The sequence below is a fragment of the Leptodactylus fuscus genome, chromosome 6 (assembly GCF_031893055.1).
Source record: "Leptodactylus fuscus isolate aLepFus1 chromosome 6, aLepFus1.hap2, whole genome shotgun sequence".
In the NCBI taxonomy this organism is placed as follows: domain Eukaryota; kingdom Metazoa; phylum Chordata; class Amphibia; order Anura; family Leptodactylidae; genus Leptodactylus; species Leptodactylus fuscus.
Genome location: NC_134270.1, coordinates 48,343,256 through 48,356,386, shown reverse-complemented (window position 1 = coordinate 48,356,386; position 13,131 = coordinate 48,343,256). Strand labels below are relative to the sequence as shown.

Sequence of the window (13,131 nt, the reverse complement as noted above, 5' to 3'; positions counted from 1 at the left end):
ATTGGCAAGGTTTAGTATTCTGATGGATTCCTAGTGATGGGCAGTATAGTGTATGAGTTAGTCAGTAATATTACATGCTGATAGTAGTAAGGGTCCGTATTGTGCAGCTTTCCTAGTAATGGGCAGTATATTGTAGGAGTTATAGTGTAGTAGTACTATTACATAGTAGTAAGGGTCCGTATTGTGCAGCTTTCCTAGTGATGTATATAGTGTATTAGTGCTATTACATGTAAGGGTCCGTATTCTGATGGTTTCTAGTGATGGGCAGTATATAGTATGATATTACTAGTAAGGGTCCGTATTGTGCAGGTTTCCCAGTAAATGCTGGTGTGTAGAGCTGAGGAGACGCAGTGTGCAGTGCGCAGTATGATGTGGCGCAGTGTGTAGTGACATTACGCTCCAGCACTCTCAGCATCCTCCTCCTCCTCCTCCTCCTCCTCCTCGTCTCTCTGGACCAGTTCCCGCCCCTTCCCCTGCCGTCCAATCAGCTGCCGCATTACATGGGGGAGCGGTCACATGACCCGTGCCGGCTGCATCTTCTCATGTGAGGGGGACAGGTGGTGGCGGTGGCGGCAGCAGCCGGTGACGGAACACGATGGCTGAGGACGAGCTGGCCTCAAGGCTAAACCGGCGCCTGAGGATGGAGGACCCGGCGGAGGCGGAGAGAGAGCCGCCACATATGAGGGTCTTCAACCCCTACACCGAGTTCAAGGAGTTCAGCAGGAAGCAGATCAAGGACATGGAAGGGATGTTCAGGCGGTAAGTGTCCGGTGGACGGAGGGGCAGTGACACCTGTGGTAGCCCATCATACACCGGGAGCCATTATAGCTACACTATAGACATGTAGCAGAGCTGAACGTGTGGCTGCAATGCTTCTGAATGACTCTCGTGCAGTTCTGTGCACTACTATAGCCCGCACATCAGGCTGGATTGTGCTCAGTGACATCCTCAGCTCTGCTACATCTACATAAATACAGCAGGGTTGTACAGGATTCCTAATGCACTTACATTATCTTTACGTCTATGTGTAGATTGCACAGATGTGTTGACTATTTTTGAGCAACCAATCAGAGGCTAGTTTGCATCCTTTAAACAAGGCTGGATAATTGTACCGTGGCTCCTGATTGGTTGGTGCAGGTGACGGTGACATTTTCTCTGGGGCCGATTGGCCCTTGCCCCCGTTTCCATCCAGCCATGAATTCTCCGTCTCCCCCAATCTGTCAGCCATTTTGATGTTTTCCATCATTGGAATGGTTTGCCCTATAATATAACATGCATGGAGAGATTGGAGAGATTGCTTTTATTTTTTCCAGACGTGTCTCCATTTTGTGTGGGCTTTTCCCTGCTATTGCAGAACTACAACTCCCAGCATATCCTGTCAGGCTGTTATGTCACAGCTGGAGTCCTGCAGATTTTCGATCACTTATATTTTCTCATTGTAAACCGTAATATTTTCTGCCTGTTGCTCAGTGAGTGTGAGCTCTTGTGCCCAGGAGGTGATGCTCGCACCCCTAATAGGATAGCGCCTGTATTACTCCATCCGCTTTGGCTTTACTCCCCTCTCTCAGCTAATGGGTTAATGGCATTATGGCCTCCTATAGCCGTGCAGGGTGGGGGCTGGGAGAATGGCTGTTTCATTCAGTAGTAGACACGCTGGGGGCACTTGTCATCATGCACAAAATGAGGACATTAAATTCCTCTCTCCCTGGAAAGGGTTACCCATAATGTGGCTTCTGAGGCTTGGGGGGGGGTCGTCCCTTTTTGGTCCATCCCCGGGAAGTGTCATCTGTCATTATGGTGCTGCTCTTCAGCCTCCAGCAATGTGCTAGTAAGCAGACGGAGTCTCTCCATTACATCCACAGCCCACAACAGCCCATCAGAGACATGGCAGCAACAGGTAGCAGAGGCTCCCGATGTCATCAGATGTATATAGATATATACCGTATCATCGCCACTACAGGCAGAGCGTAATGTTACTCGATGCATTCATCAGGGGGGGGCACTTATTTATCCTACTGCTATATGGATACTATGAGTGTAGGGGCAGACATAGGTTATGTGGAGAGGCGGGATGTAAAGCAATCCCTGTTATATACCTATATACTACAGTACGTCTGTGTATCATGGAGCGTGCTTGTAGGGGGAGGGCAGAGCAGTCACATCCCTATAATGTCAGTGACAATATCCCATTAATGTGTTAGAAATCCTGTTAGAGCATAACCTGATATGAAGGGCCATATATAGCTCCCTCTTTAAAGAAGAGGTTCTTCAGAAGCTGCAGTGCCCATTATACAACTGTGTCCTAGCTGCTGCAGAACCTCCTCTTATGCACCAGAGCCTTGTAATAGGTACCTGGCATTAAGTAGATTGTCATATGCACGCTGTGGACAGGAATTACTCTTAAAATAAAGAAGTAAAAAAAATAAGAGGTTCTGCAGTAGCTGAGGTGTCTATGACAAGGGATGATGTCATGTGATTAATAATATTCTAGTCCCAATGCTGTGAGGTGCCCAGCGCCCCCCTGTATCATATATGTGGCTGGTAAGTGGCTGGTGTCAGCCGGAACAATGAGCAGCAGATGAACATGAAGATTACGGGGCTGGTGAAAATAGAATAATAGTATAGAGCCCGAGCGAGGGGGCGTACAAGGAGCAGAAATACCCCATCATTTATTTTCTATTTCCTTAATGTACCACCTCGTCTCCTAGCAGCTGACTGCCGGGGTATCCCTGTATCTACACTGGGCACATGACTTACTACAGGGGGGGTATGGAATTCGGGAAATCATAGTAGTCACATATAACAATGAGTTACATCTCCTATAGTTTACACTGGATCAGTATACGCTTCATGTATATCACGCTATATGCAGGGGCCTCTGACTTAAGGGGGTTTGCCAGAACTCTTATAGTAATGGCTGATTCTTAAGAAGGTGAATGTGTAATTGGCGGGGGTCCGATGCTTAGGATCACAACAAACCAACTGTTTGAAGAGACCCCCGCACCCACAAGTGCTCTGACCTCTTAACTGTGACATATAGGTGAATGTACCACAGATCCTACAATACCTATAGCGCTAGGCTTGAAGACGTCTTATAAAAACCCAGCCAGACATTGAGGAAAAGTTGCATTTTTGAGGCAAAGCCTAGGAATGACAGAAGGGAGAAGTATAAAGAGTTGCTTTTGAGGAGAACTCCACCTCAAAGACATCGCCAGGTCCACCCTGAATACATTGGGAGGCAGAGGTTAAAGCAGGAGGCTGAATAGATAAGCGTCCTGCTAGATCTTGCTGTGGGTTCCTAGGCTGATCAGCCACAGAACCACTCCGCTGACTAGCCCCATACAGCTTTGTGCCACGGGGCAAAACGTGGAGAAGAATTTGAAACGTAACACTTCATACACATGACCAAGTATGCAGGCCGGGGTTGTTCTGACGCTTTATTCCATCCCAGCATCGCAACAGAACACTGCAGGAGTAAAACAGTGAAGAGGGAGCAGTGCTAGTGGATGGACCCCAGCAGATCGGCAATCGGGACAAAACAGCCATTTCTATGATGCTATGGGGAGCAGGGGCCCCTCGGACCATTAGTACAGCAGCCTCATGAGTTAGCTGAGCCTTACCCCCCACTGTGAGGATTAGTGGATATAGAGCTTGCAGGCCATGAGGCGGCATTAAACGTGGGCTCAGTGCTGGGCTACAGTCTGTGGAGTGTAACGTTGTATTCTTCTGCACCCCCTCCCCTATTATGAGCAGCCTAGATAAATCTGTATACACACAGTAAACCAGTGAATTCTTGTGCTAGATACGATGCAGGGAGAGACGGCTTCATAGATCTCATGGAGCTGAAGCTGATGATGGAGAAGCTCGGAGCGCCACAAACCCACCTGGGCCTTAAGGACATGATTAAAGAAGTGGATGAAGATTTTGATGGAAAACTGAGCTTCAGGGAGGTGAGTGAGAGCCTGCAGCAGCGTGACTGATCTACACAGGAGCACATAGCAGAATCACACCGATGATAACCCCTGCGAGATCTCATAGACAAGGCTACTGGGGACATCACGGTATGAATCCTATGAAATATACATGAGGCCTCTCCATTCATTGATTCCTTCACCACCACGGTCAGTAGTAAGGTGACGGAGGACACTGAGGAGCTGGGATTGTCTGCAGTATAGATGGTGGGGACAACGGGTAGGGGTCCGGCAGCGGCACAACCACAACTCCCAGCATTCCCTGACAGCCAGAAGAGAACATTGAGCTAATGGGAAGGTAATTATTGTAAGGATGGGGGTCTCCAAGCAATCGTGAGTTAGTATTAACACTTCATGTGCTGGATTCAATGCATGGAACTCTAAATCGGTTCATAATTGATATAGTTCTCATTTTCTGATGCTCCAAATCTGCCATATAGACTATTAAACGATAAGCTTTTGGCGAGCTGTACCCCTCACTGGAGGAAGTTTCCTGTATAGAGATATATAGTGAGCGCTGTAATAGCGCTCTACAGTGTGTGCATCTTTACCAGCAGCCTTTTCTTCTCTCCATAAACTTCTATGTAAAAGTAACTCGGGCTGATAAGTGGACAAGGAATCATGCCTTATATTCGCCTGTACGAGTTGTTCTAAAAATTTTCTACGCTGTCACCACTGACCTGACATTAAACACTACACACAGCGGATGTGCTCAGTAGTCTTTTCAGGGTGTTTTACATGCACCATATTCTCTCATCTTACCATATGTGCACTAACACTCCATTGACACAGGGGAAACAGCCTGCAGCCTCACCCCTGGTGACCATATGTTTATTACCTGTCCCGTGAATAGTTAATAAATGTTTATGGAATAGTTTATGGAATGAGCCCCTTTAAGTGCCTGTCCTGTGAGTCCATGCCTACTGCTGTGAAGTGAATGCTCAGACCCCTACCATACCCTGCCTGTACCACTCTGTGCTGTGACATCACCCATCCTACTTCAGCAGCAAGAGCAGTGCTCCAGGGAGCTGATGGCTCCGCCCCCAGTGCACCAAGTGCCACGTTTAGGGCTCGCCCCCAGTGCACCAAGTGCCAGGTTTACATAACAATTTTTGTAGATTTGGAGAAAACCAACCTTGATATACATAACAGAAATATGATGCTCATCACTAATGTTCAGAGACAAGGATCTAGGGCTACTAATATTACAAATTATTAACAAAAGGGGTGCCCCCTACTAGGAAAGATATAAAACATAACTTTTAATAAATTATTATTAAAACCTATTGATTCGTGCAACAGGGCAGTGTGCAGCCCCTATTAAGATTAAAAGATTAATGGGTGTTGCTGTCACCTGCAGCCTCGCTGCTATACCAGGTTAATGCTAGTAACCCTCAGTTGTAAAAGGGTTACAAACACCCCAGGACCTAGATTTGGTATGTCCCATATATCATGCTACATCATAAAAGGTGAATGTATACCAAAACACTGATCCCTACATAATCAATAAAGGAGGTGTGTCACAAAGACTGTGGGGTTAGGACAGGTGGAAGCGGCGTTATGGAACGATACAAGAGACCGGGCCTGATGGTATCTGGTCTGTCATTAATGCCAGTATCCACACGTCCGAGTCCCCTATAGCTCAACAAAGGCAGCTGGAGCTGTGACAAGCAGTTGATAGAAATGCCTACATGTACTGCATTCATCTAGTCTCTCGAATGCCTCGAAGTCTGCTGCATTCAGTAAAAATAATGTCTCTACGCGTTTCATTACTAAGAGTAATTCATCAGGAGACTAAGGAATGATCCTGCCTGTGATGAACAGGCTAAGGTAGCGACACCCTAATAGATATCACGGTGTGCAGTCAAAACCGCAGATCGCGGGGCCCAGATGGTAGGTCCCGCTACTTCATAGAGGCTGACTGAGTTTTAATAATAATTTATTAAAAGTTATGTTTTATATCTTTCCTAGTAGAGGGACCACTTTTTTATGTTCCCTGTAGGGTGGTGGTGACAGGTGAATATTCTGGTGTAGGTTCTTTTTAAGGCTAAGTTTACACTTCGGATCAGAGCAAATTCTGTATGCATATTAGAGCAAATGTTGAGGGATGTATAGAAAATCTGCATCCATCATTGTATTAAAGGGGCATTCCCATGACGCTTGTTCACTAACCTGCAGGTTGTTGTGCTCTCTTCACTTCCTGCTTCTCTCAGCACATAGGTGGGCGGGGTTTTACTTGCACAGTAAAATGTTGTTGTAAATGAATTACCACAGTGTGAAGCTGATGTAGCAGAGCTGGATTTGAGTCAGCTTGCATTACATACAGAGGTAACGGACTCCCTATCTTAGCCCTTATCAGCCAAATTCAATTAAACCGACTGATAAGAGCTCAGAAATCCCAGAGCTCTCACCTCCCCTATCTGAGAAGCTCCGCTACTTATCAGACACAAACAGCTCAGAGCTGCTCCCAGCCCCTCCCTCCCCCCTGAGAGCAGGCAGCTACATCACTTGACAAATGAGCAGATAATCCCAAGGGCCATAGAAACACAGTGTAAACAATGAAGTGAATAAATTAAGATAGCGGCCAAACAAAGCAGTTTTGATAAAGCAATGCATTTAGGAAAAGTCTTAAATCCACATAAACTAGCAGTATAGATAGGATCCTTGTGATGGGACAACCCTTTTAATTCTTCAGTTCCTTGCTCTGATACTATGATGGATCAGAACAACAGACTTAAAAGAAGGCAGTGTGAACTTGTTCTAATACAGTTGAGTATCCTGCTAAAATAACTCTAGGTTCACACTCGCTCTTAGGTTTCCGTTCTTGGAGACCCTAAAAACAGACACACAATCTACTTACAAAACGGTTACCTGCAGACCCCATGGACTAGAAAGGGGACTGACACATTTTCCACCTGAAAAACATGGAGAGGACTTTTCTCTCTTTTTTTGGGTCCTGAATCCCCGAACAGAATCCAAGCACTGGTGCGAACCCAGCCTAAGGCTATAATAAGACCACATATTGTGGCTTCTGTATGTAACCAGGAACCCGCCCTCCTATGGTAGCCAATGGCCCCACAATTTTTGCAGGTAATAGCCTCCAGAATTGTGTGCCCATTGCTTGTGTGTCAGTCTGAGAAGCCGCTGCCTCACGTTGCCTGCTGTTCAGTTTATGATCATTGACTACACACAGACTCTACTCTCTTCTTACCTAAGTAACTTCCCTAAGACGCATGGTGCACACAGATTGAAAATCTTTACATTTACAAAGTAAGGAAAGGTTCTAAAGATATGTCAATGCCCTTTCATCCTTATAACAAGTTTTTTTTGTTTTTTTTTTATCCTCCCTTTAAAAGTTCCTTTTAATTTTCCGCAAAGCTGCAGCAGGGGAGCTAGAAGAGGACAGCGGGCTGCATGCTCTTGCACGACTCTCGGAAATCGATGTTTCCATTGAAGGTGTGAAAGGAGCCAAGAACTTCTTTGAAGCTAAGGTATGATGGTTTGATATCCGCTCCTACAAGAAGTGTCAGTGCTGTCCAGGCAAATTTTAGCTTATTTTTTTCACTTTAAGACAACTTAAATAACATATTACATACATGGATTAGCCATAGCATAAACCAGCTATCTACTACTGACAGGTCCTATTCATGCCACAAAGCGGCATGGGCGCCTCAAGAACCCTGTTAAGTTTTACATACTATTCCATAGTGGTTCTTCTGCTGTGTGGCAGGGGCCATTATCATGGTGAAAAAGACTGCCCCCATTAGGGAATATAGTTGCATGAAGAGGTCTGAACAATATTTAGGTAGGTGGTATCTGTCACATCCACATGACTGCCAAGACCCAGCAGAATCTTGTCCACAGCACCATACTGCATCCATGGGCTAGCCTGTTTCCCGTAATGTATCCTGGTCTCCATCTATTCCTGGGTAAGTGACACACACCTTAAAGTCAGAAACCGATTCATCAGACAAGATTAGCTTCTTTCATTCCCCTATAGGCTAGTTCTGATGCCTCACCTTTCCATTGTGGCTGTGTTCAGAAATGGATGGGATGGGTCAGCACTCTAAGGCTGAGTGTGCATGGGGTATTTTGGGCCTGAGGTGGAGGCCGCCTCAGGTTCCGGTCCAAAATACAGGTAGCTGTGACTGGATGCTGGTGCACACTCCTCTCTGGATTAGGCCCAATGACTGGGCCTAGTCGGGAGGAAGGGAGTGTCTTCAGGTAGATTCGCGAGACGACTCCGCCTGAAGAATGAGCATGTCGCTTCTTTTTTTCTGGGAGCCAGAACAAACGGCTCCCTGAAATAAGAACTGACCGGTTCCCATTGATTTCAATGTGAGCTGTCTTTTTGGTCAGGATTTTGAGGCAAATTCAGCCTCAAAATCCTGACCAAAAAACTCTGTGTGAACGCAGCCTAAATGTGATACGTGGGGTTTTCTGATACAGTTGTCAGAGCCAGTTGACGATAACAGTAGCTCTTCTGTGTGATTGGGTCAGATAGTCTGTCCTTCACTCCCCATGTGTATTAATAAGTCTTGGGCGACCATGACTATATTGCTAGTTCACTTGTATTCCTTCATCGAACTGATATTTGGTAGGTATTAACCCATTGTGTACCAGGATTATCCCTAAGTCATTCCATTTTTGAGATTCTCAGACACAGTCATCTAGTCATGAAAGTCGCTCAGATCCTTATTAGAGTTGAGCGAGCAGTATTCGATTGAATACCTCGCCGGCATAGGAATGCGTGTAATCGGCCGAACATCAAGGGGTTAAATGCATCGAATATTCGAAGCGTTTAACCCCTTGGTTTTCGCGGATTACACGCATTCCTATGCCAGCAAGGTATTCAATCGAATACTACTCGCTCAACACTAATCCTTATACTATCTCACCCCTTGACAAGAGATATTGCATTGAGGTAAGCGGGGTGTTATTAACATTACCTAACAGTTTTAATATTATGGCTGATCGCTGTATACTGTTCAGATGTATCACTGCGGTTTATTTAATTCTATCTGACATCTCTGATGGCAGGCACTTAACCTTCGGTGCTGTATTCAGATGTGACCACTGCACTAGAGGTTTTCAATTGATTTCCCTTCGCACATGTCAAGATCACTGGAGCCTCTCTGTAATAGACTTCATTATACAAGAATTTTACCATAGACTGTAATGTAGTAATATTGCAGTTTATGGTACAAGCCATCTAATGATCGCTGGTTCAACCTCCCCTCGGGGAGCTGTAAAGAAGTAAAAATAACATAAAATTAAAGTTCTATGAAATAAGTAAATTATAGCGAAGGGGGAGGGTGATTTTACCTACAAATCTATAATACATATAAACATTTAGGGATGAAAATGCATTAGGCATCCCTGTGTCATAAAATGCCCGTAGGAAAATCTAAGCAGATGTATTCCATATGGAGACTGCCATAACAGGAACAAATACAGATCAAGAATTGATTGTGACAGTAAGAGTTTGTAATGGTGAACTACAAGATACTGCATTCCCACATGTCACCATGTAATCCCTCCAGGCAGTATATTCCATACAGGCCTTCTCGTCTCTACCAGCCATGACAGATTCTTCACCTGGGTCAGTAGCTTGGGCGTAGGACATGGGGCTGTATCAGATAGATCCGTCTCCTCCCGCTGCCGGCTCATTCAACTTCAGCAGAATTGTTTTGTTCTTTTAAACAAAAACAAGAAATAACGACATCACAATGAAAACTCGCCCATAAACTGCATCTAAAGTCTGATTTTTTGGGGAATTGACCAGCTGTAGCAGAAGTTATGGCATCAGGTATCACCGCAACGTTCAGATGATGTAGATGTAGAGTAATGCTGTCCTACTACTTATTATTAGTAGAGATGAGCGAGTACTATTCGAAACGGCACGCTCCCATAGGAATGAATGGACACAGTTGGCCGCTCCCATTCCGCCGTTTCGAATAGTACTCGCTCATCTCTAATTATTAGATGTCACCAAAGGCACGGAAAACGGAAGCCATTGAAGTCAATGGGAGTCTTTTTATCAGCGCTGATTCTGCCGCGAGTTATTGTGGGGCATTCACATTACACCGTGTGAATGCCACCTTAGGGCTCGTTCACATCTGCGTTGCCCTCTCCGTACTTGAGGTTTCCGTTTCCTGCCTAAAACAGAGGCAGGAGACGGAAACCTGCAGGAGTCTCTCTCACCCATTCATTTGAATGGGTGAAAGAGATGTCCGGCCGTGAGCGGCGGTGAGCGTTTTGCGCTTTCCGCCGCGAAACCGGGTTTTATAATCCGGACACAGAGTCGGACATGCAGTACTCTGTGTCCGGATAAAAAAATACGGTTTCGCGGCGGAGAGCCTAAAACGCTCACCGCCGCTCAGGGCCGGACCCAGTCTATGGTTTCCGTCTTCTGGCATGCAGAAGACGGAAACCATAGAATGGAGACCGTGAATGCTAGTGTGAACCTAGCGTTAGCTGTTTTTTCTACTGTCAATACCAATTCCAAAAAATAGCTGATGTGTGTCTGATCACTGGGGGGTCCTGCTCTGTCAGCCCTATAAAATGATCAAGCAAGCGCACTCCATTGACACAAGGAACTTGGGGTCTCCAGCAATCAGACCCCCAATACCTTTCTTAATGTGGAAAACTCATTTAGGCTGAGTCCCCATGTTGCAGAAATGCAGCTTTATTTGTAAGGGGATTTTTTTTTTTTGGCAAAGCCAAGAACAGCTACAAGAGGAGTGGGATGTTATATATATATATATATATATATATATATATATATATATATATAGTGAGAAAGTGAAGGGTGTGGTCTGGGAAGACAGGTATATTCCAGCCAGGCAGCTACAGGGTGTTTGGTAAAGACCCACACCAGGGAGGTCAGCTGACTAATCAGGCCTGATAATAGTCTGTGTGTGAAGAATAGCAGAGTGGCGCCACACAGACAGAGCTGACCTGTTCAGACTGAACATACAAAGCAGGTACTGTGCCACCAGTCGTTGTTGCCAAGGTGGGAGTCTGGTAGCCAGGCTTCTGTATAGACAGGGAAAAGTTTGGGTACTATTCCGTTATCGGGCCAGCAGCAGCGCATTTCAGCACCAGCTTTCGGGACAGCAGTTCAGTTCAGCAGCGGGAATTACAATGACATCCGAGGACTGCTGGCCCGATGCTTGTGCCCAGTAGCCAGTACATCAATGACCCCCCCTCCATCTCCTCCTCCTTCCAGTGCTGCCCCCCAGCTCTCCTTACATCTACCCCGTACCCTCTCCCCGCCACATGACTAAGCCGATGCTGGCCCGATGATAGAGGCCGTGCTTGTGTGTAGTAGGCAGTACATCGATCGATGCCCTCATCCTCCTCTTCCTTCCAGTGCTGCCCCCCAGCTCTTCTTACATCTGCCCCGTACCCTCTCCCTGTAATAGGCCTCACCGTAAATCTTGAGCAATGAATGCTACTAGATAGCCGCCGGACGCTGCAGAAAGTTTGTCCCTCCGGCTCGCTGTAGCTCACCGTTCCTATAGTCGGCGTGTTTCTTGTCAGGGCCTGGATTGAGCCCCGGTGTCTTTCCTTTCGGTCTCGGTACTAGCGCTGAGGTGAGGCCTAGTCGTGTGGCGGGGAGAGGGTACGGGGAAGATGTAAGGAGAGCTGGGGGGCAGCACTGGCAGGAGGAGAAGGATGGGGGAGGGGGGTCATCGATGTACTGGTTACTGGGCACAAGCATCGGGCCAGCAGTCCTCGGATGTCATTGTAATTCCCGCTGCTGAACTGCTGTCCCGAAAGCTGCTGCTGAACTGCGCTGCTGCTGGCCCGATAACGGAATAGTACCAAAGTTTGCTTGTGTTTAGTTTAGTTCTCAGCCGAGAAGGTGTTTGTTTTTGTTATTTGTGCCTTAAAAAAGGCAACAAAATCTGCAACAAAAAAAGCTGTGTTTCCGCAATGGGTTGTCTCAGCCTAAATTCCACATGATTTGAGAAAGAAATGAGATAATTTATGGATCAGGGTGAGTTCAGGTTCACAATATACAGGGCACATTCTTCTACTATATTTGGTCCTGACATAAATGTATACATTGGAAAAGACTCGTCCCATGTAAATCTGCTGCCGCTACAACCGTGGTTTTTGTTTTTCCACCCTAAGGTACAGGCCATCAATCACGGCAGCCGATTCGAGCAAGAAATCAAAGCCGAACAAGAGGAAAAGAAGAGACAAGCGGAAGAGAAGGAGCAGAGGAAGGCTGCCTTCAAAGAGCTACAGTCCGCCTTCAAGCCATAAGACAGAGTATTTTCATAGCATGCACAGAGAAATCTATCTATTTACCTATATAACACAGGGTGTGCGGATTCTTGTTCTTCCGTTGTTGCTGGATTACAACTCCTCGCATGTTCTCCCAGCCAAGGGCTGCACCTAGTGGTTCACCAATACCTGAAGATCCAAGATTTAGACATTCCTGCTGTTAGATATTTGCAAAAAGATTATCTAATTTATTGCTTAAGGTTGGATGGACCAATAAAGTGAATCATTTTACTAGTGATTTCCATTTTTATGTTGCAGACGCAGTATTTTTTTACATCATTATATCACTGTTTTTTTGTGAAATGTGTAAATAAAAAATATTAATCATGGCTGCTACCTGATGGGTTTATGTTTTCAATTGCACAGCTTGCATGGGGAAAAAGTGGGGGTGATCCATGGGCTCAATTGTCAAGTGCAACCATTCCTAAGGGCTGCACCAAAACCTTTAGCTTCCACATGTGAATAGAAGCTAAAGATCAATGGTCTCGTTCATCTTAATAGGGCTGCAGAAATCCATCCCATGCTGCACTAATGACCACATACACATGTATGGATTGGCCTTTTGGATTTCAGAAATATCTGCAGCACATTTGCAGAAAGTTACCCATTAATATACTTCACAGCTGCGCCTTCTAACCCAAACAAGGGTCTTGTAACTCAAATCTATCTAGGATGTTGTCACTTTGGGTCATTAGACTTGTACCCAAATGGGTGGTCTTATCCATGGGGGTAATTTCTGGCAAGATGCACCTTATCATTAAAGGGGTCTTCTGTTTTTTTGGGGGGTTTCTGTTTCCCATGACTGAGTTTTACCTGTGATCTTTGTGTGTGCTGGATTTACTGTCCTGATCAGTATGCTGGG

General features: G+C 45.8%; 1 protein-coding gene across 1 annotated transcript; it reads left to right on the top strand.

Annotated features, from left to right (window-relative positions):
- Positions 1–512: 512 nt before the first annotated feature.
- Positions 513–12,605, top strand: LOC142210607 (EF-hand domain-containing protein D2-like). Its single transcript, XM_075279885.1, has 4 exons — positions 513–759; positions 3,803–3,950; positions 7,328–7,462; positions 12,114–12,605. Exons 1-4 carry the CDS (start codon positions 596–598, stop codon positions 12,246–12,248), a joined length of 582 nt encoding a protein of 193 aa, XP_075135986.1. The 5' UTR covers positions 513–595; the 3' UTR covers positions 12,249–12,605.
- Positions 12,606–13,131: the final 526 nt, after the last annotated feature.

What these genes read in the sequence shown, in the direction of transcription:
- LOC142210607 (XM_075279885.1), top strand. Translation starts at nt 596, where the DNA reads ATGGCTGAGGACGAGCTGGCCTCAAGGCTAAACCGGCGCCTGAGGATG. An exon ending in ATGGAAGGGATGTTCAGGCG is followed by an intron (nt 760 to 3,802) that starts GTAAGTGTCCGG and finishes TTCTTGTGCTAG; the next exon opens with ATACGATGCAGGGAGAGACG. An exon ending in GAAAACTGAGCTTCAGGGAG is followed by an intron (nt 3,951 to 7,327) that starts GTGAGTGAGAGC and finishes TCCCTTTAAAAG; the next exon opens with TTCCTTTTAATTTTCCGCAA.